Source organism: Eupeodes corollae, chromosome 3 (genome assembly GCF_945859685.1).
Source record: "Eupeodes corollae chromosome 3, idEupCoro1.1, whole genome shotgun sequence".
NCBI classification, from domain to species: domain Eukaryota; kingdom Metazoa; phylum Arthropoda; class Insecta; order Diptera; family Syrphidae; genus Eupeodes; species Eupeodes corollae.
Genome location: NC_079149.1, coordinates 120506280 through 120529851, shown reverse-complemented (window position 1 = coordinate 120529851; position 23572 = coordinate 120506280). Strand labels below are relative to the sequence as shown.

At 33.4% G+C, this 23572-nt stretch overlaps 1 protein-coding gene across 3 annotated transcripts in view; it reads left to right on the top strand.

Annotated features, from left to right (window-relative positions):
- Positions 1-9441, top strand: part of LOC129951801 (homeotic protein spalt-major) — a 29954-nt gene extending 20513 nt beyond the window's left edge. The window contains exons 2-5 of one of the 3 annotated variants that reach the window (XM_056064122.1): positions 2884-6777; positions 6960-7096; positions 7794-7870; positions 8051-9441. In XM_056064122.1, the coding sequence (XP_055920097.1) occupies positions 2884-6777; positions 6960-7096; positions 7794-7870; positions 8051-8054 (4112 nt within the window). In that variant the 3' untranslated portion in view covers positions 8055-9441. Of the gene's footprint in view, positions 1-2883; positions 6785-6959; positions 7097-7793; positions 7875-8050 lie in introns of those variants that run through there. The other 2 variants (XM_056064121.1, XR_008782235.1) reach the window with 2 other exon arrangements.
- The last annotated feature ends 14131 nt before the right edge of the window (positions 9442-23572 follow it).

Sequence of the window (23572 nt, the reverse complement as noted above, 5' to 3'; positions counted from 1 at the left end):
AAACTTAAACAAAGTAACTAAGTAGATAATTGACAACAACACTATTTCTACAGTTTTATTTAAAAATAAAAACGAAGCTTTTAATTATTATTATTTATACTCCATCGAAGCCCACTCAACGTCACTTGATTAAGTTACTATTTTCCACATGGCTGTTTTTCTGTGACATCTCTTGAATAATTAAGCAATACAAAAAGTACTGTAAACTAAACACCTTTCAAAACTTCACGTCTACTTCATGCAATTACAATTACATATATTTTCTTTCAAGCTCATCATACCTAAACCTATACTTACATATAATACTATTACTCGAAGATAGAGCTATAATCGTGTTCAGAAATATCGCCCACGGGTGTGTTTAACTTTAACATTTTAAACATGACATCGGAATTAGTTAAAAAAAAAAACACAGCCTGACCTCAGGCGACAATAATATTATCTGAACAATACAAACAAAAACGAAAACAAAATCTTTTATTGTGATATGTTAATTATGTATCTGAAAAATTTTGTATCTATTGCACCAATCGAACGGACAAGGTGCGAAAAATTCAACACTCCAACGCCTTTTCGCATCTGATATATCTCCCTGAAAAAAAAAAAAACAAAAAAAAGATTTAAATCATTTATAAATTTGTTGTATGATGATGTTAAAAATAAAAGTGTAAGGTAATTAACTTTCAGTATCACTATATTCCCATCACTTTCTGCAGATACACAAACCAAACAAAAAAATGTAGTTCAAACCTTGATACATTTAGATACATTGCATTGTTTAATAATAAAAATCTTTGATTAAGACATTTCGCACAGCAACAAAATACATACTCGTATACTCGCATAAGATACAAATCCATATTCATTTTTTGTTCCACAATTTATTATTGTACTGCATTTTTCAAATTTATATAGATTCTCAGATGATATAGCCAGAGAGAAGAAACAAACAATAAACGCATGGTTTATTGTTGTGCATTTTTCATTTTACAATTTTTTTTGTAATTTGTATTTGTATGAGTATAAGTACTGTAGATACTGTGTGGTGGTGGTAGGATCCCATGGGGGGAGGACAAGCGAGGAGAAAACCATCATCATTATGGCAGACTTTATAATAAAACACAACTTCTAGAGGGGTAAAAATTGTAGAGAGCGAATTGCACATTGCTGTTGAAATCCGAACCGAGCGCAACAGCAACAAACAGCAATAATAGATTTTAATGGTGCGATCAAAATTTTTAATGAACTTCCATTTTTTTTGTTTTTATTTCTTAGACATCGGTCGTCCGTTCGTACGTCGCGTCCGTTCGACCGTTCGTCTGAGTTCGTGTGAGTTGCATGTGCTTCCTCTCATCTCCATCTCCATGTTCATCATTGTATCTATGCAGCATTTTTCAAAAAGGCAATAGTATCTATATAATATAAGCTTGCAACTGCAACAAAAGTATTTGCGAAGCCTCATGTGGATGTGGACTATGCCACATTTATAATACCATCAGCAGCAGATATGTGTTCGTGTTATAGGTGCATGCATAGTGCATATAGTCATAGCGAAGTTATACCTACCTATATTGTGGTGTTTGCTGTTTCCGATCTACTGACCAAGAAATAGTATCTAATAGATACAATATATTGTTTTTAGTTTTTTTTTCTGCACTGCAAATATCTACACACATGTCGACTAGACGCGGTGTGTTCGGGACAACAGGTATTCCACCAGCAGCAGCAGCAAGTCGACGTCGTCATATGCACACAAGTCATATATAGGAGAGATGAGATTATTTTGTTGTCGGTCGGTTGGTTGGTTGGTTGGTTGGTGGGACGATGAATGAGGAATAGGCATGAGAGAGGGGCGTAGTAGGTAGGTAGGGTGTGTATATTGCGATGACAGCGGGATGCGTGTGTGGTTCGAGGAAAACACGTGCCACTTGTGTCCTATTGTTGTTTAGGAATGAGTGAGCAAGCATAACAAACAAACTAACTATCCGCCGGGGGAGAATATACCTACATACATATAAGTATCTAGATATCTTAGTAAAAATATTTCTTATACCTATAAAAAAGAAAAAGGAAAAAAAATATAATAAATAATAATAATAAGTGATCTTCGCTGCTTCTTTAAAAGGCATTGTGATGAACTTGTTGCGGTTTAAAACTGAAACTGTGTTAAAGAATTCAAGGAATGTTTTTTAATTCCATATTTGCCGACGGCCTGGCAATATAGAGAGGAAACATAAATTTATAACATGGTCTTGAAATCGAAAGTGAATACAGTTTTTCAATGAAAGTACATCATATTACCCATAATTGAAAATTAAGTTATATCTTTTTTATTTAAGTATTTCAGTTAGAAATCGTTTTTGATCACAAAATTCCAGAAAAAAATAATTTTGTCAATTTCTCCTGGGCGCCATTTAACGATACAATGTAGTGTGGGTCTACTTATGGGAAGATTATATAGATTTAACCTGACTTGATCAATGAAAATGAATAAATACATACATAAGTAAGCAAGCAGTGAAAACTATAGCAATTAATCTGTATTAACAGAAATTGTTATTTCACGTTGGGCGCCATTCTAATTATTGTCAATCTATTAAGTATTCAAATAGGTGCTAATGCAATGTTAAATTTTTCGGTTATTTATTTGGGGTTTTGAGTAAAATGTCCTTTTTTTTTTAAATATATGATCTTTCATTGGGCTCCAATTAAAAAATGTTTTCTCCATTTTAAGTCATGTTTTTGAAATTCACCAAATAAATTTTTTGGTAGAAGTTAAGTTTTAGCACGTGCTAAAAGGGTTTGAATATGAGTTAACTAACATAAGAATTATTCTTTTCCACTTTCCTACAACCCTAATTTTTTTTTATTTCCTATTTCCAGATTTAACCAGTGACCAAGAAGATATTGGCTCATGTTCACCCAGTTGCAAGTCAAATAGTCCTGATATTCAAATGCAATCACAACATTCGCCCGCAGCTGATGCTGATGAAGAAATCGATGCAACAATAACTGCTGGTGCTAGTGTTGCCGCTTTTAATTTAGCCGATACCCGAAAAATGTTAGATAATCAACATCATCATCATGATCACATGCATCATTTGAATCACCTGAATCCATTTAGTCATTTAAGCAGCAATCAAAATACTAGTTTAAATCATCATTTGGAAGATCACAATCACAATCATAACAATAACAATAGCCTAATGTCACCGTTAGATAGCAACGATGTGCATGCCCATGCCAATGCCCAATTGCCTCTAAATCACCATCATCATCAGCAGCAACAGCAGCAGCAATCGGAGGTGATGGGTGGAGGCTTGAAAGGCGGTGAACAACATACATATCTCCAGGAAATTGAAAGAATAAATACAAAACTACCATCACCGACACCACCTGATCTTGAGATTAATAATCAGCCTTTCGATAGGCGATCGCCGGAGTTGGTGGTCGGAGTGGAAACTCTTAAAGAACAGCAGCTAGAAAGCGAGAAGACTGATGAAAAGGAACAGATTCAGGCGCCTAAGGAGGTAGAGAAGACTGTTCCCATGACAATGGATACAGAACAGAGAGTTCCCACACCGACTGGAGATGATAAACCCAATGAAGAAGACTGTGTGGAGGAAGAGAATCGACCCATCTCGTCGCCACCGGTAGGTAGTCCGCCTCTGCAAATGCCACAGTTCCCCGCTCCAGGTCCGGTTACTCTGGAAGCGATACAAAATATGCAGATGGCCATTGCCCAATTCGCCGCAAAGACGATTGCGAATGGAAATGCTGGTGCCGACAATGAGGCAGCCATGAAACAGCTGGCATTCTTGCAGCAGACGCTTTTCAATCTGCAGCAACAACAATTGTTCCAGATCCAGTTAATTCAGCAGCTGCAGTCGCAGCTTGCGATGAACCAAGGAGGTAAGAGTGAAAATGAGGGCGAAGAAGAGAACGAAGATATCGAGCTAGATCAAGAGCGTGACAGAGACAGAGACCAGGATGATGACCAAGAACTCGAACCCGGTGAGATCCTGGTAAAACGCGAGAGGCTAGACGACGAAGTCCGCTGCCAGGACGAGGAAATGCAGGCTTCAAACCACAGCGAGTCAAACAACAATGAATCGCTGAAGCGAAAACGTGAAGAGTACGATGAGTATAGTAGAAACAATTCGCTGCAAATGCTCGCGAGCATGAAACAGGACGAAAATATGCCGCTGCCTTTCGGCAATGACTTGGCCTCGAGTATAATCACCAATCACGATGATCTTCCATCGCTTGATGAGCCCAATTCGCTGGAGATGCTTCAGCGAAGAGCTCAGGAAGTACTTGATTCTGCTTCGCAGGGAATCTTAGCGAATAATTTGGCTGATGAGTATGCCTTTGGCAAGGATGGCAAGACAGCCGATGGCAAGAGCCGCAATGAACCGTTCTTTAAACACCGCTGTCGATATTGCGGCAAGGTGTTCGGTTCGGATTCGGCATTACAAATTCACATTCGCTCTCACACCGGAGAGCGACCGTTCAAGTGCAATGTTTGTGGAAGTCGCTTCACCACCAAGGGTAATCTGAAAGTGCACTTCCAGCGGCACGCACATAAGTTCCCCCATATTCCTATGAATGCAACACCCATTCCCGAGCACCTCGACAAATTCCATCCACCATTGTTGGAGCAGATGTCGCCGGACAGTTCACCAACTCACCAGCCACAGATGCCGCAACAAATGCCTCCCGTTTCATTGCCTCTACCATTCCCACCAAATGCAGGCTATCCCGGACTTCCTGGCCTCTATCGTCCACCGTTAGATATCCTGAAGACACTTGGACCATACCCGAATCCATTTTTCCCATCCCTGCCGCATTTGCCACCAGCCATGGCAGCAGCATTAAAACGTGATCAAGAACTGCCAACCGACCTTCGCAAGCCGTCGGCTCCCAATTCACCGGAACAGGTGAAGGAACCCGAAGTCGAGGAGGAACGGGCCAACACCAGAAGTGTCACTCCACCACCAACTGAAGAACCATTAAGCTTAAAAATCAAACAAGAAACAGTCCAGGAGGAGAATGAACTATCACGCGATAGTCCTCCAACAGTCACCCCGCCACCACTGGCACCACCTTCTATACCTGTCCCCCCGCCTGCTCCTGTAACACAGCCGTCACCACCAACACCGATAATCTCCGTACGGCCGTTGGCTCCTCCAACACCACCAACTCCTACGAAATCAGCTTTGCCTCCAGTTATTCTACCACAGCAGCCAGCGATACATCCTCAACCATCGCCGGGGCCAATTCCACCCCAAAATATTGAACTTCTTCCAACTCCCGGACAACTACCTCCATCGTTTCATCGAGATGACTTCTTTGCCGATCGGTTTCCCCTTAACTTCACAAGAACTTCTCCTGATCGCCGGTCACCGATCCGTAGTCCAGCAAGCATCCCGCGGTCACCGTTCTTCGGAGCAGCCATGAAACATGAAATGGCCTTGCTACCAAGACCACACAGCAATGACAACTCATGGGAAAACTTCATCGAAGTGTCCAATACTTCGGAGACTCTAAAGCTTAAGGAAATGATGAAGAACAAGAAGCTCACGGACCCCAATCAATGTGTGGTATGTGATCGAGTGTTGTCCTGCAAAAGTGCCTTGCAAATGCACTATCGAACGCATACCGGTGAACGGCCCTTCAAGTGCCGTATTTGTGGTCGGGCTTTTACGACCAAGGGCAATCTGAAGACCCATATGGCAGTGCATAAAATTCGTCCACCAATGCGGAATTTCCACCAGTGCCCTGTATGCCACAAGAAGTACTCCAATGCCTTGGTGTTGCAGCAACACATCCGGCTGCACACTGGTGAGCCCACTGACCTGACGCCGGAACAAATTCAAGCAGCGGAAATTCGAGATCCACCACCGTCGATGATGCCAGGAGCATTCCTCAATCCGTTCGCTTTTCATTTTGGTGCCATGGGACCTGGAGGTCCTCATAATGGAGCCATGGGATCTGAGTCATCTCAGGGTGATATGGATGATAATATGGATTGCAGCGATGACTTCGACGATGATGTCTCCTCGGAACATATGTCTTCGATTCACGATGAATCTATAGACCGCCCGAAGTCCGGAGACGACATGAAAGGAATGTTGTTCGAGCAGAAGCTCAAAATCGAGGCCAACACCACCTCGGCACCTTCGAGTCCAACGGAAAATACCCCTTCGATCAAACCACCGGCATCTCCTGAAGACAGTTCCGGTGCCTTGGATCTTACACCAAGGTCTCAGTTGAATCAACAACAGCCAGCCCCAGCACCCGTAAAGGTACCAACTCCTCCAACACCACCTCAATCAAATTCCCAACCATCACCTCAACAACAGACACCCCAACAACCACCACAGCCTCCACCGCCACCACCACCACAGCAACACAGCCCGATTGCTCCCAGTCATCCGAACATGTTCCTTCACCACCAGCAACATCTCCACCAGCAACTCCACCATCATCACCAACAACAACAGCATCAGCAACATCTACACCAACAACGGCAGCAACAAGAAGCTCAGCAACAACAGCAATCCCAACAACAGCAGCAGCAACAACACCACGCCCTACAACCTCCACCACCACCTCAACCAAATCCGGCCATGATATCCGCTCGCCCGCCATTCGGAATGTTCCCCAACATTCCGCTCTTTCCGCCAGCAACAACACAAAACATGTGCACCGCTATGAATTCTATCGCTCAGTCTGTGATGCCAGCGGCACCCTTCAATCCACTAGCACTTTCGGGTGAGTTGTGAGTTTCCAACTTTCTTTTATTAAAAAAAAAATATTTTAACAAAAAATAATTAACATGAAAATAAATAAAATATTTAAAAAAAAAATATTTGTATTTATTTTTGTGTGTTGGAAATTGTAATTATTTGTTTTTATTAATTTTTTGCTATTTTTCTGTTTTTTGTTCTTTAAAGGCGTCAGAGGGAGCACAACTTGCGGTATCTGCTTCAAAACATTCCCATGCCATTCGGCTTTAGAAATCCACTATAGGAGTCATACCAAAGAGCGACCATTTAAATGCTCGATTTGTGATCGAGGTTTTACAACTAAGGTGAGTTTTGTAATACAAAACTTAATTTCAAAAATGTTGAAAACTTTTAAAATTTAAAATAAATAACTTAAAAAAATAAAAGCAAAAGAAAAACAATGTAGAGTACAAAAAAATATAAAAATAAAATTAATTGCATTTAAATAACATTACGGGTGTTTCTGAGTTACGTGTTGTTTTCAATCTGGCAATACTTTTTCGAAGTTGAGTTCTTTTTACAGCTGTCACTTTATTTTCGCTCAGCTTGGTTTCTCATTTTATAATGAATAGGCCTATTCCTGCAAATTAATAAGCAGAAGAAAAAATTCGGCACGTTATTTCTGATATACGACCCCAATTGCTGTAAAATGTCGTTGAAAATTGGGCCTCTCGGTTGGATTTTGTTCGAGCCAGCCGAGGCAGCCACTTGCACGAAATTATTTATAAATCAAAATGGTAAACGGTTAACAGGGCCTTAATAACGGCCATAACATTAATTTAGTCCATTTCAATTCTTCTTCCCACGTCTAAAAAAAGACCCTTTCCACTAAAATTAAGTGAAATAAGATAAAAATGAGATAAAAAATAAAATAAAACTAAAAATAAAAATAAATATAAACTAAATAAAATACAAGTATATTAAAATAAAAAAAAATTAATTCTTGCACTAGGATTTTAACAAAAAACTTAATTTCAAATTTCTTAATTTTTTTATTTGCAGGGCAATCTTAAACAACATATGCTAACGCATAAAATTCGGGACATGGAGCAAGAGACTTTTAGAAATAGAGCTGTCAAGTATGTAAGTTTCAATGTTTTTTTTTTTCATTTGTAATTTAAGTTTATTTAAGATAATTTTGAACTCAAGATTATTTTAAAACTTGTATAAAATTTCAATCTCAAGTTAATAAAATCCTTATGCGTCGGAATTCAAAGATAAAACTAACTCTTGACATTTTTGTTTTTTCCCCATTTCAGATGAGCGGCTGGAAAGAAGAATACGAATAAAATCAATTTTCAAACAATTTTGAAATCCCAAAAAGTTGATCCTGTGAGCCATCGAAAGGAATCCTTTTAATATTGCTCCATTCCCGCTAGTGATTTTCTCAAACAAAATGCTTACGTTGTCGCTTTAAAATGATCTCATTTAATTCCTCTAAGAACAAACCTTAAACTTCAAAGCAAAGGTTATCTTCAAAAAAACATTCTGAACACTGAAAAATGAAGGTAAATGTTGATGGTACTACAAATAAATAATTTATTTAATATAAGAACAAATTTGCCATCTACATATACAAAAATTATATTGGATGTATCAAAAAATAAGAAGAATCTATAAAATAATGAACAATCGTTTCATAGACAAACAAATGTTTAAACAAAAAGAGGAAATAAAACAATTAATTACTCATAAACAACAAAATAAAAATCTCATTATTACTGGTTTCATAAGCAGAACAATCCGACTCGTTTATTAAAACGAAGAAAAAGAATATTAAATTAGCATAAAAGCTGGCAAAATAATAATTTTTAATTTTTCATCTCTCAAAAATAATTTTAAATTATTCTACAAATCATCGGCGACAAAAGATGAAAATTTAAACAAAGTATTTTTATTGTTGTTTCATCTCTTGATAATCTTGTTTATGAGTGAATTATTTGATTTAATTTTCTTTTGTTCTTATAAAAAGATATCCGAGCGAGAATCTTAAGAGAAAAGAAAAAGACAAACTAAAATTACAAAAACAAAACAAAAAACTATTAAATGAAACGTATCCAAAGATGCATGCAATGTGTGATTTCAAATAAAACAAAAATAAAATAAAAACAAATTATTAGAACGCCAGACAAGAGACTGATTTCGTTTCATTTAACATTAGAAAAATTCTCAGACTACTTAAAAATCATACAAATTAAACAAAAACAAAAAAACAAGCAAACAATTCTTTGAGCAGACAAAATAAATGTAACTTAAAATCAAAAATCGAATTTAATAAAAATCTAAATTCATCGCCGCCGGCCAAATCGTCGTCATAAGAAAAATATTATTTTGTATCAAATAGAAAGTGCAATAAAAATTTTAAAATAAAATTTATAAAATTATTTCGGCGAACAACCAAAATATTGTAAAAATGTATAAAAACTTATTTTCACTGTCTCCTTATAAAACAAATAAAAACAAAAACAAAAACACTATATAAATTCTTCGTCATTGCTTTTGTAGATAAAAATATGAAAAAAACAAAAATAAAATATCCGGTCGATGTAATATAATAATAAATATTATTTATAAGCACGAAAATGAAACGAGAAAAAAATAATTAAATTTAAATATAAAATTCAAAAATAAGATTAAATAAAAATTAAATATAAACAAAAATTTTGTGATACTATCCATTATACATATTATATAAATGTTAGATAAAAAATATATATATAAATGTAAATAATGTAAAAATTAAAAAAACAAAAAATAAATCAAATACAAAATCAAATTTAATTATTTATTTTATGGCAAAAGTTCTAATTTTAAATTAAAGTCTTAACAATTATAATAATAAAGTTTGTGCACTTTATTTTTACAAAGAAAAGTAAAGCAGAACCTTTAGAATAAATAAAATATTTAAATGTAAATAAATTGAATAAAAAGAAATATGAATAAAATATCAATAAAATATAAAATAATTTTATATATATTAGTTTTAATAAATAAAATTAATAAGTAAAAAATGACTTAATTAGTTTTCTTTTATTTTTCTGTTTCCTTTTGTTCATAATGCATCAGATATATGTAAATATTTATATTAAAAAACAAAATTATTTAAATAAACAAAATAAATTTAGTCACTAAGAAACTATATATTATATAAATAAAAAAAATAGATGTTAGTGTATGGATATATTTAAAAAAAAATAATATTTGTCAACAAAAAGAACAAATATAAACAAACACTGAAGCTAGAAATAGAAAGTAATTAAATAAAATACAAAAATTAAAATAATAATGAAACAAATAAAAAACAATGTAATAAGTTATTACAAACCAAAAAATATAAAAAAAAAACAAAGAAAATAAAACAATTAAATGGAATTGAAAAAAAAACTCTTTTATTTAAAGGGTGGAATTTGTAGATTTTTCAGTATTTTTAATGCAAGATCCAAGGTTATCATGGTAAGCTAATAAGAGGTTTGAAGGACTGTTCTTCCAGACAGATAGCAAATCACTAGAAGAGTAATTCAGATGTTAAAAAATATATCCGTTACTGTTTTTAAAATCCATTACTCGTTTTTAACAAACAATTAATGTTTTGACAAGGTGCTAGGAACTTTTTTGTCATTTTAATAGTAAAGGTTGCAGGGTTCAATAAATGTGGCGTATCAAAATTTAGTGGATTCGTCCTAATGTTCATGTATGTATAACATGAACAAAAATGTTAACTCCAACACTGAAAGTCATAATGACAGATTATATATTTGTATAGAGAAGTGTCAAAATAATAAAGAATTCTCTATTTGACAGATTTCTGTGTTATTAATAATATCTAAATGCTTTATTTACACTCATTGGAATAACAAAGAGAACGTATTTCTTTGGTTTCTTTTTTTTAAAGTGTGTTTTGAAGAGTTGTATCTTTGTAAAAAGTAGTTGTATGAACTTCAACTTTGGCTTCCCCTGTCGTTTACGAATTCAGCCATGAGAATTGAATGCATGCTATCACAATGAAGCTTCGACCTCACGTTTCATTTGACAATCGTAAGGAAATAACGTAATGTTACGTAATGTGACTCCAAACGGAAGCTCTTGTTCAAATTAGCTTTGTCTGGCAGCCCAACAGCTGTACAAAAGTCAACAAACAAAACTTTTGGAGGGATTTCCATTAGTTATTATAGGTTGAGTAATCTACTTCCGCGATTAATATAATTTATTTATTTATAATTTTGATTTCAAAACTCATTTTTTTTATTTTGGGAAAAAATAATAGCTGCTAATGGTAGAAGTGCCATTTTTGAAATGTCATATTGGAAGCATGGTTTACGTATTATGCAGGTGACATTTATTTTTGAGTTACGTACACAAATACAGTCACAAAATCCGTAACAAACTTAATTAAATTAGATTAACCCAAACAAATATAACGATAATCATAAAAATAAAGCGTTTTAAGATGAGATCAAAGTTTAAAAGCTTAAAAAATGTAAATGCAAAAACATAATAATTTAAGAAAATTTATTACTCTCCAGAAAGTAAGACTATTTTGTTATCCTGAAGCCCTTTGCTCAGCACGTTATTAAAATTAAGCCTATTCCTGTATTTTTAAAACAAACTATTCTAAAAAAATAAAATAATTCGCATAATGTCAATTTTATCGTTGAACAAAGTTTAAAAAAATAAAACAATTAAAAATGGTATTGAAATTTCGAAATTATTATAAATAAGGTTTTATTTAAATAACTAGTAGCAGTCGTTTTAAAAAATTCTTTATACATAAATAAAAATGTAAAGCGATTGTTTTTAAAATTGTAATGTATTTTGAGAATTTTTACGGCTTATGTAATGAGTAGATAATTTTCTCTGTTCCGTAAGTCTTATTCAGATGAAGTGTTTATATTTTTATAAAATTTGTATGCGCACAAACTTGCTTAAATGAGTTTAACCGTGGTTTCTGTTTAGCCAAGTGAGTATGTTTAAAGAACGTTTTCGTTACTCAAATTGTCGAACATCATTTTTCGTTTCTGAAAAATATGACCAAGTGAAATAAAAAATTACCATTTCACCAAGTGAAAAAATGATGACCAAATTCGGTCTCAGATGACCAATGTGGCAACCGTGATTGGAAGTGTCATTCATAGCACCTCGAAGCAGGCCCAACGTAACGCAGACGAAGCCGAAGCTGAAGCGTGTTTGTGTTTCAGCCATTACGAAAAAGCCAAAAAATCCCGTTTTATACATTTTTTAAAACTACGTACAATGGTCAGGAAAAATTTCAAAAAATATAAATTTGTATGTGTATTTTATAGTTGCCAAAACGGTTTTTTAAAATATGTTTTTTGATGACTTAAAATAAAATGCACTACTAGGTCATGTATTTAAAGAGTCTGTTTAAAAATAGCGTTTATTACTTAAGGTTTAAAAATATCGTTGCAAAATAAGTTTAGTTTTAAACATTTAAATTCTTTTTAATTTCTCAGAAAAAAAACCTTCATGTAAGTAGTAAATTTTGTTTTCCGAAATCTTAAGAGCGTTTCATATTTAAATTAATTCTTTTTATATTACAATTTTTCAAATTTGTTTTAGAAATATTTTTAATGTGTTCTTATCTAGTGAGTGTAAATATATAATTTATATTTAAATTTCGTTAAAAAAGGTTACCATTTTTAGGATATCGTGTTTAAAAAAAAAATAAACAATTGACATTTCGGATGTTATGTTTCAATTCTCGAGTCACATAAATAAATTTAAACCTTGAAATGGTTTTGCCATTGTACCTCGTTTCAAATAGTGTTCTTGCCAGGGGCGAACGCAGGGGGGGGTTTTGGGGGTTAAAACCCCCTCCGAAATATCAGAATATGTGCAGTAAACAAATATCCATTATTGTATAACAGAAATGATACAAACTTAATTTCTCAAACTATGTTAAACGAAAAATTTGAATAAATTTGCTACAACTTCAAAATTCAATCAAGCAATCTACGGGAAATTTGAAAATGCGAAAACAAAAAAAAGAGAACTGTGATAATAGAAAAAAAATTATACATGCATAATGCATATGAAAATTAAGTTTTAGCTTTGAAGTCAAAGTCAAACTGTTTTGTGAATCGTGAAAGCAAGTCATTTTTTAGTATTTTTTGATATTTGAATCTGATTAATATTTAGTTTTGAAAACTTAGAGTAAAATGAGTAAAAATAATATTCTGAAGTTTTTTAAACCGACAGTGAACACAAATGCTATAAGTGCAACAGTTACGAATGCTGACGAAAAAAGTCCCCCCACAAAAAAGCAAAAACTAGAGGTGTCACAGCACAGTGAAAACCGAAATGTAAGTTATTATATTGCAGTATACAGCTGCTGTAAAAACAATAGCACCAAAAACATATTCTCTTGTCTTTTAAGAATAAAGTTAAATCAATATCTATGGAAAAATAAGCAACTGACTTCTAAAAAAAATTAAATTTTAATCATACATATAATTTATTCGAAAACTTTTTTTTCAAAACCTACTCTTCAAATAGCAGCACTACTACATTTCTTAACAAAAAATTATTACTTTGAAAAACATGAAAAAACAATCAACAAAATTGTATTCTAAATAGTGTGTTGAAATAAAATTAATACTTCGTGACAAAGTTTTTGTTGGCTATTACCAACTCACATCACCTGGTCATCGATTCATATCCTGGAATGTTCTCTAGCGAAATATTTTTCCAGGAGACCTTTATTACGTCCCACAGTGCTTCGTTGCTAGTTGGTTTCATTTCTGGAACTGCTTTGTATAAGTCAGCCCACCACATTCTCAATTGGATTGAGATTAGGCGACTGGACTGGCCACTTTTTCACATTTATTGTATGGAGTTGAAACCAAACAAATAGCTTTCTTGTTCATATTTTTGGGTCATTAACCTCTTGGAAGACCGACAAAAGCGGAATTTCTTGAACTTCATAGGATAGCATAATGTTTTTAAAAATTTCAATATAAACGTGTTGATCCAACATTGGTTCAAAGCCATAGTAGGAAAAGCAAGCCAAAACCATTATGCTTTATCCTCCATGACCTACCTTTTTGAGAATGAAATTTGAGTTGTTCTCCGCGTGATCATTTTCCTCCAAGCAAAACAATTTTGCTTTCGTCCGTCCTTAAAAATTACGCCATGTTTCTTATGGCGAAAAATGTATTAGTGGTATATTTGTTACCGGCACTGTACGTACACTCTGACTGTATTTAAGACACACAATATTAAGTTTGTATTTAAAGTAGAACAAGTACTGAGCAAAAGCTATATTTGTTTGTAAGATATTATACTGGTATACAGTGATAACAAAAAAAAAAAACAAAGCGACATCAATTTGAAAGATAGATAAGTAAATTGATTAGTTTTGTTAAATAGATTTTTAGTCAAAAACAAATTTTTACCAATTTAAGTAGCATTTTTAAAATTTTTACAAGTTGGATGAATGAAATTAATTTGAGAGATATCAAGAACCGAACATTTATTTATTTTTTTATGAAAAAACGGACTGTTGGATTTTTATAAAAAAAACTACTGAATATCGAAAACAATATTTTCTGTGAAAGACAAAAAGTTTGAAGACAATATTTTTAGATATTTTTAGAGATCCTGGATGAACAAAATTTGAAAAGTGATGGAGTCAAACCTCACACTTTACTAACAGCAATACAAAATGCTCATTTTATTGTTTCCTTAACAGTGATAAAGCCAATTTAAGAATCTTAGTGAGTTTCTCCAAAAAAAAAGATTGCGATCTCAACAGCTGCGTAGAATATGCCAACCATCTTTACGAAGAAATTGTCGAAATGCGACATAATTCCGAAACAAGATTTGGTAGCATATTTACAGAAGCTAAGGAAATGGCTGATAAAATGGGCTTACAATTGGTAGTCCCACGAATTATTGCCAAACAGACAAAACGAGACAATTATGCGGGTGGTCCGGAAGAATATTTTCGTCGGTCTATCTATGTTCCTTTTTTGGACCATTTGTTGGTTCAGTTAAAATGTCGGTTCCTCGACCATCGTGAATTAATTTCCAAAATTCAAAATATTTTACCAGAAAAAGAACTGTTGAAGTATTTACTCATGAATGGCCATCTACAAAGAAATAGACATCGATTATGAGGATGTAATAAACATTATGGCAAAAGTACCAAGGCGCTTGGATTTCACTTTGTAAATATTCTGTATATATCTAACCAAAAATGTATGATATGTAGATAACTACATAAGACATACGAGTATGTATGTGTATATATTTAATTTTTATTCAAACATGTTTATTAGTACCTTCCACATATATAAAATAGTACCAAAAAAGCAAAAAAAAAACTTGAAATTTAAAATAAAAAAAATAATATAACATATATTTATTGAAACCCCCCCCGAAATTTTTTTCTGCGTTCGCCCCTGGTTCTTGCCATTTTCCAATGCTCTTAATGCTTTTATTTTCTCTTTAAAAATAACTCTAAAACTTTGATATAAATGGCGTATGCGAATTTTTTTTAATTTAATCAATTCTAACAACATTCCCCGTGTTTTGTTGTATAGTAGGATTTTACATGAATAACAAACACAATATCCGCAGATAAAAGTTAAAGTAGAATCGATTTTACTAAATTATTTTTGTAAACAATGTACACACGTATATAAAAATGTTAATTATCTAGATAGATAGATAATTACTACAGATGGGTTTTTGACATTTATACGAGTCTCGAATGGATCTTATGTGATTTTGTTCTCAAATGTTGGTATGATTGATATTGCATTTGTATCTCTATAGCTGTGTTCGTTGAGTAGTTGTACATTTGGAATCATGTGTTTTCCATTGGCGATTTTTTTTTTAACTGTTGATGTTATTTAATAATAAATAGCTTAGTTTTGCTATGTTTCCTCTTAAGTTTTATCTGAGTTTAGATTAAATAAATCTTTTTGGTGATTCCACCGCACAAGAAGATTTAAAAATGACTACGTTTGACAGCACTTTCTATATAGCAAATGGTGATCAATTTTTGTTATTAAGTGGAAGTGAGTAAGTTTGATTCTTGTTAAACAATGAAGAGCTAAATAGTTCAGAACCATATAACAATATGCTACCTACTCCATGTGCAATTTTTTTTTTTTTTTTTTTTTTTTTTTTTTTTTTAAATTTGACTAAAACAAAACTCTATTTTTTTGTACACGAACATGCAAATAAACAGACCATAATGCATTATCTGTAAAACCAACTCCTCCACACAGGTTTTTTTTTCACAAATTTTGACTCGACTCCGATTCACGACCGGAATCGAGTTGAATCAATCTCATTTCAACTCGATTCAAGTTTTTCTTCACAAATTTTGACTCGACTCCGATTGACGACCGCAATCGAGTCGAATCAAGGTCATTTCAACTCGATTCAGGTAGGTATATAAAAAATTGAAGCGAGCTTCAAGCTCTTTTGAATATATCTGCTTAAGTTCGGATTTAGATACCGGCCTACAGGAAAAATTAACAACTATAACAATTTTAATATTTCATATCCCAGGTTGAATTCTCCCTAAGAATTGTTTCAGAGGAAGTTCTAATTTTGAACCAGATCGATTTCAATTTTTCAAGAACATAGTAGTAAATTGTATCACTTATGGACTTCAGAAAATTAACAGATAACAAGATATAAGACCACAGTGTATAAATATCAAAAAGTGTAATTAATCCTTCTTTTGTATCTTGAAAGTTCGTGGAAAATCGATTCTGAACTTCAAGCTGTTTCCAAGTGAAATAATTCAAACGATTTCCACAGAAAGGGTAATTAAAACCAAATTCTGCCCTACACATAAATCGTGAAAAAGTAAAAAAAAAAGATTTACTATCCGTAAGACAAACAAACCAAACTAAAATAAAATAAGAAAACTATTAAACCCTTTCTTCGAATCACGCATCACCCAAAACCCATCATAATATCAGGGCTTCATTCTTATAAAGTCGTATTGGGTATAATATTTCTAGAAAACCAATGACAAAAATCAGAAAATCTCGCTGATAGTTAATAAGAGAAACACAGGGCAATAAAACACAAATCAAAAAAACATTTATACCTATAAAATATATTTCATAGATATTTTCAGTAAACAAACAAATAAAAATCTTAACCATAATATTCCTAGCCTTTAAAAATATACGAGTCAAAACGAAGCTATCGCAAGCTAAGATCTCTCGCATATAAATTCATATCGAATGAGCCGTAAATCAAATTCCATGATGACATGATGTCATATCTTTCCCCACTCCACCGCGCTCTCCGAGTTTGCTACCATCCATATCTGGGAAATGAACATGGACATGGTAAAGAGCCATCATCATCATCAACATCATCAGCAGGGGCAGCAGCATCCGAATCAGCTTCAGCATCAATACCTTCTTCGCACGCATCATCATCATTATCATCATCTTCAGCAAGATCGTAAGGCGGTAGCACAATATTCACCCAAGACAATAACAAAACACAAAGCCCAACAACAACCAAAAAAACACGTGAGTTCTTTTGAAAAGACCTTAAGACCTCACCTGTGCCTCTGATGCTGATGATGATGCCTGTGCACCAAAACAAATGACGCTTCCCAGCTCCCCGGTAGCTGGATCTTTCACCGAATGAATTGCCGGGCCATTGTTCAACTTCAGCTTCAGGTCTTCGCATTTGCTCGTATTCTTATAGCGCGTTTTCATCTCCTTTATATAGCTGAACCTGATATTGATTTTAATCGATCGATTGACTCAATGGGGGGTGCTGCGCCGAGTCCACGCTACACCACTCCGCTAGCCGGCCGGTGCCGAACTCTGTATGTAACTTCGCTATATCTTAGGCCCTCTTTTTCGAGTGTGAATGTGGTTTTTAATAAAAAAAATGATTTTTTCGTTGTTGAAATTTTTCATAATATTTTTATAGATACTTTATAGTGATTTTCGTTTTTTATTATTTAGTATAAACAGATCTTTTGTGCGGTTAACTTAAGAATTTAGTTTTTGGATTTTGTTGGATGTTGAGATGGGATGGGATTATATACCTGCCAAGAGATTTTGTGAACGAGATAATTTTTGATGGTTTTTTAGCTGGAAATGTTTATTCAGTGAGCTAAATGAGGCCTTTTTCATTCATTTGAATTCGATATAGGGTAGAAAAATCTCATTAATGAAGCTGTTTTGGGTGGGGAACTGCTTATGGAATGGCATAGTCTCTGTTTTCTTTTGTTAGATTTTTTTATTTAATTTGAATTTTGTTGGTCATTTAACAGTAGGTATTTCCTTTTTTGTTTTTGTTTGTTTTTGGGATTAATGCGTGATACGGTTGCAAAACCTTCATAAATTATTAATTTAATTATAATAGATCTTAAAGATACTTTTGGTGTATAATATGATAAACAATTTGAACGGATATTCATTTATAATAATCACAAATTATGGATTTTATACTGACCACTGAAATATCATTTCGTTTTCAAGACTTCGACAGCCATATATGTATTTATATTCTAAAGTGAAAGCGCTTAATACAAAATTTCATATCAGGTAAACCGAAGGGGAAAGAGGGATAAAATCTTAAATATGAAAACTCAAGTCACAATATTTTAATAATTTGAACAATGTTTTGAATTGAAGACCATCGCCTTTAACAATCGAACAAGGATCACAGATCTTAGAACTTAATTTGTGGGACATTCACAAAAATGTGTTTGTAATCTTTTGAAAAGCCAGTGAAAATAGGTTTTATATTGACAAAAAAACTTTAACAGGAACACATTGACATTTTGACTTTATTTGAGGATTTTAACATCCCATAGTTGAAGTCCCATATATAAAGCACTATTGGTAGCCTTATTTTGAGCATTGCGACGGAAGCATAGAAGATGGGTTTAGTGGTTAATGAAAGCAAGACCAAGTATATGGTGTCATCAAAAAAGGAAACTGAACAACAACGTCTTGAATAAAACGTCACTATGGACAGCTATAACTTCAAGGTAGTTAAGGATTTTGTCTACCTATGCGCACCGCTATAAACACAGACAACGACACCAGTGCTGAAATCAAACGAAAAATAACTTTTGCAAATCGCTGCTTCCTCTCTCGAGCATCTAAAATCACTATTTATAAGACACTCATCATCGCGGTTCTCATTTATGGCACTGAGGCATTTACCCTGCCAAGAAAAGATGAGAGCGTCTTATGATGCTTCGAGCGAAAAATCCTTCTGGTGATTTTAAGTCCCGTAAGCATATATGGAGAATGGACGAGAAGATATAAAGACGAACTGTACGGGCTGTACAGCGATATTGACCTAGTTAACAGATTTAAAGTCCAACGGCTTAAATTTCCAGTTCATGTAGAGCGAATGGACATCAACGCTCCAGACCAAAGGTCTTCGAATCCAATCCTGAGGGACGGCGCAGTAGAGGAAGACAGCTACTCATGTGGTGCACGCAGGCGGGTGAAGACCTCAACCAATTTGGCGTGCGAAACTGGAGACAGCTAGCTAGGGACCGAGCTGGCATGTTGGTTAAGGCCCACGTCCCCCGGAATTGGGTATAAGTTAGTAAGGTACCCTTTTTGAAAGCTATAAAAGGAGGTGTCGGTGTGCACTGATATAAAAGATAGAGTTGGCGAAAATATTCCACATTCGCGTTATACGGCTAAGGAAGGAATCTCTGTACTTAAAAGTACGAGAGAAGTTGGACTCGAGAGTATACTGATGAGAATTCCTTGGGAAGTGTGTATTATGGTTGGAGAATAAATGCAACTAGCATATTCTTTAAACAATAGTTCGTTAAAATAACGGTAAAAAAAGGTGCAAAATAAAATTAATGATGATGTATAAGCTACCAATCGATTTGAATGCTCTTCGCTCAATGCTGTAGAAATAACTTAAGCTTGGACGCATGGCTTGAAATTAACAGCTAGATCAGAGGAGGAGAAACATTTTATGCATTGTCTCAGAATATCCACTTATATTTTTTGAAAATATAAAGAAAAAATTTTAAAAGTTAAAAAAAAAGGCTGGGATGCGACCCACACTAATAATTTCCCATCCCGTCTGTAGATTTGTCTTTCTTAAAAGTTTTTGTTTTTAAATCACCAACAATATTTTTCATAGAAAGAAATAGTTTAGATTGAAAATTTAGTTTTGTTAAATAGATTTTTAGAGATATCAAGACCCGAAAATCAATTTTTTTAATTATTTTTTTGTAAAAAAAACTGTGTTCGATTTTTCTCAATTTTTTTTTTAGAATTATGAAAACAATATTTCTTATAAGTGAAAATTTGTGGAAAGTCATAATCTCAAGTTTTTAAAAAGATTTTTGAGTTGAAATTCATATTTTACCAACTTTGAGTAATGTTTTTTTGGGTTTTTTATTTAAAAAAAACTGTCAATTCGATTTTTCTCAAAATTTGACCAGATGTTATTATTCGTTGCACAAAATTGTTTTGAATGAAATTTCGATTCGTAAAATTTTCGAGGTGATAAATATTTTTTTTCAGTTTTTTTTTTATTTATAAAAAAACGTTGATTTGTTTTTTTTTTTTTCAAAAATATACTGGTATCACGTTACAACATATAATATAAAATTTAATTTAAGTCTCTAGCGTATTTAGTTCGTGAGATATTCTGGGGTAAAAATTTTCACCTTTTTACAAACTGCTATGGTAAAATAATCACCCACGCAATTTTCTTGAAAGCCCTTTCTGCATCTTTTTACACTATTATCTGCATAACAAAATTTATTTGAAGTCGATATCTCTCCTGGTTCTTGAGCAATGGACGAAGAAAAAAACTTCGCGAACGTACGGACGTACGAACGTACGTATAAACGCACGCACAAACATCTCTCCAAAAATCTTTTATTTCAACTCTAGGGACCTTGAAACGTCGGGAAATGCCAAAATTTTCAATTCGACAAATCTGCCTCATTACAATAACTTCCTATGTGAAGTTAAATATATCGAAATATTATGTCTATTTTAAATATTTCTTACAAATATTCCACGATTGAAATTATTGAAAATGCGTATCCTTTGATGAATTAAAAGAAGAAACAAAAATTGCTAAAATTTATAAATTTTATATGATATTTTTCGAAAATCCCATAAATGGAATGCTTACAAATTGTAAAATGTTTCAAAAATCTATAGCCTAACAATTACAAGGTTAAGTTAAAGTAGATGTCAAAAATATACACCTACATTAATTGTTGACCTTTTATGATACCGTATGAGTTCCATCCGAAGCGGGATTGACTATTGACATTTGCTTAACCCTTGGAGTAATAGAATTGCTACGTTCTTTAGATAAAGCAGAACCAATAACTTAAACAAACCGATAATATTTTACATTTTAACCAGCTTTGATATACTATTGTTTTGAATATCCCACAAATCAAATGCTTATAAGATTCATAAGCTTTAGAAATCTACATAATTTGAATGCTCCTTTTTTTAAATATCCCACAAATCCCACTCCTTCGAATTCTTCAAAAACTCATAAAAAAAACTTAATCATACCAGATCCTAAAATTGGGAAATCGTGTACAGCATTTCAACGTCGTAACGTGTATTTTTTCCGAATATCCCAAATACCGAGTACTCATTAGTAGAAGTAATAAATATATGAAATAATATTATTCATTAAAAAAAAACACCGCAACCCATTGCTTAAAAGTGTTTCATGGCTAATTAATATTTGAAGCCTATTTAACTTTCAGATTTCAAATTTTCTGTACGAATACCCCATCTCTGAATATATGGGTTTTTAAAAATGTATGTAAGTAAAATGAAAAATGCGACCTATTAAAAACAACTAACAGTCTTGAGTTTACTAAGTCGTGAGTTCTTTTAGCCAATTGAAGTTTTAGAAAAATAATCCTTTTTTTTAAATCACCAAACACCAAAACATATTGAAAGTAATTTCAAAAGTTTCATATAAAAAATGTTTACACAACAAGTGAAAAGTCTCAACTAATAAAGCTATAAGATCTACAAACAGCCTCACCCCAAGACGTTTTTTGAGTAGTATGGCTTTTTCCCTACTCATTGAACTGGTCGCTTCCCTACACTTGAAGTGTCATGTTTTAGTCAAAACCATCAAATTCGATACATTTTTTTCTTCACTAAACCTATACCTAGACAGCTAAGTTTGAACTTGCTTTTATATTTAACAAGTCAGCAAAAAGAAAAAAAAAACGTGACAAGCAAAAGTAAAAATGACAAATGATGATCATACCCCTGACATGATGATGACTTTTCCACCATCCATCCGCCACACTACCTCCTGACATTGCCACTGGCACTGCTACTGCTACTGCTCTCACCAAACGGAAGCAATTAGCCTGGTATGAGTTGCAGTCGTCAGAAATGTCATCGTTTAAGGATAACCGATGGATGGCGGTGGTTTAATAAAAAATAAAATAAAAAAAACCGTTCCGTTTTGGGGGTGACAAATTATAATTTTATTGTAAGAGAAGGGTTTGTTTTCCGTTCGTTTTTTTTTTTGTATTTGTTGTTGTTGCTTGTGTCATTCATATAGTAAGACATGTTAAAAATATGCCTTTTCATTGCGTTATTTAACCCAGAAGGGTGCCGCGGTTGGTGTTTTTTATATTTGTCACGGCTGTTATGATGGCTAACTGACAGAAGGTCCTGCCGATATAGCATACATGTATAAGCACATATTCATGTGACAGTTATTTTAAAAAGGGATGCATTTTGTGCACTTTGTATAAAAGCATCGTGTAACGTAACATGTTATATGTCATAGAATATTTTCATTATTTTATTTCTTCGTCATGTTGATGTTTGTTTTATAATTGTTGTTGTTTTTGTTGGGTTCACTCGTTTATCAATTGGACAGGAATTGGGTTGTTGAAAAATATTAAAATACAAAAAAAGGATGTAGGTATGTATAAAGAAAAGGAATGTGGTGTTTATGCGCCATCAGTATGTCATCCCTTAAATTGAATAATTGTACGTTCTACACAACAACAAAAACAAAAAACTACAATGTGTGTTTTTATTCATTTTCAAGAATGTTAATTGTGTGCATAGCGTTGACACAAGGACAAGGGTAATTTGTTTAAAATTGTTTTTTTTTTTAAGAATAAAATTAATGTAGGCAAGGTTTTTGATTTATGATTGGAGATTGGAAAGTGAATTTTACGCACTTTGCGTTGATATTTCAAAACTACTTTTAACGGCGTATATTAATTTCATTCAAAGAAAGGTTTGTTTCTGGATTCGGTTTTTTAAGGTTGCTTTGAATGTGGTAGTACCCGAGGTGGCGTGAAAAATAGTGCGTCGAAATGTCATGCTAGAAGTCTTCCTCCAACAATAATTCTTGTTATGAATAGTGCCTCTTCAAATTTGGCATAAAATTGTAGGTCTCCTTCATCTCTGTTAAGACTCGCTCACAGGAATGGTTGAGAGTTGTAAGTCACAAGACCCTAGTTTTAATTCAAATTTCGTAACACTTCCTCAAAGATCCAAAAGAATTATTAAAACACTTACAACCTTATTCAAATGCTATTAGTCGATTGTTGACACCCAGCTCATAATAATTAGAGTTCCAAAACTAAAGTCATAGACCTACTGAAGTTAAATCATATGTCAAGTGTTGCCATATTATTTTTTTAAACCCAAAAATTCAAAACTTTTCAGAAACGGTCTGATAGGAAAATAATGCAAAATATTTTCAAATTGCGACAGAAGGGTACCTCTCACAGGAAATAATGAGCCGATTTACATTAT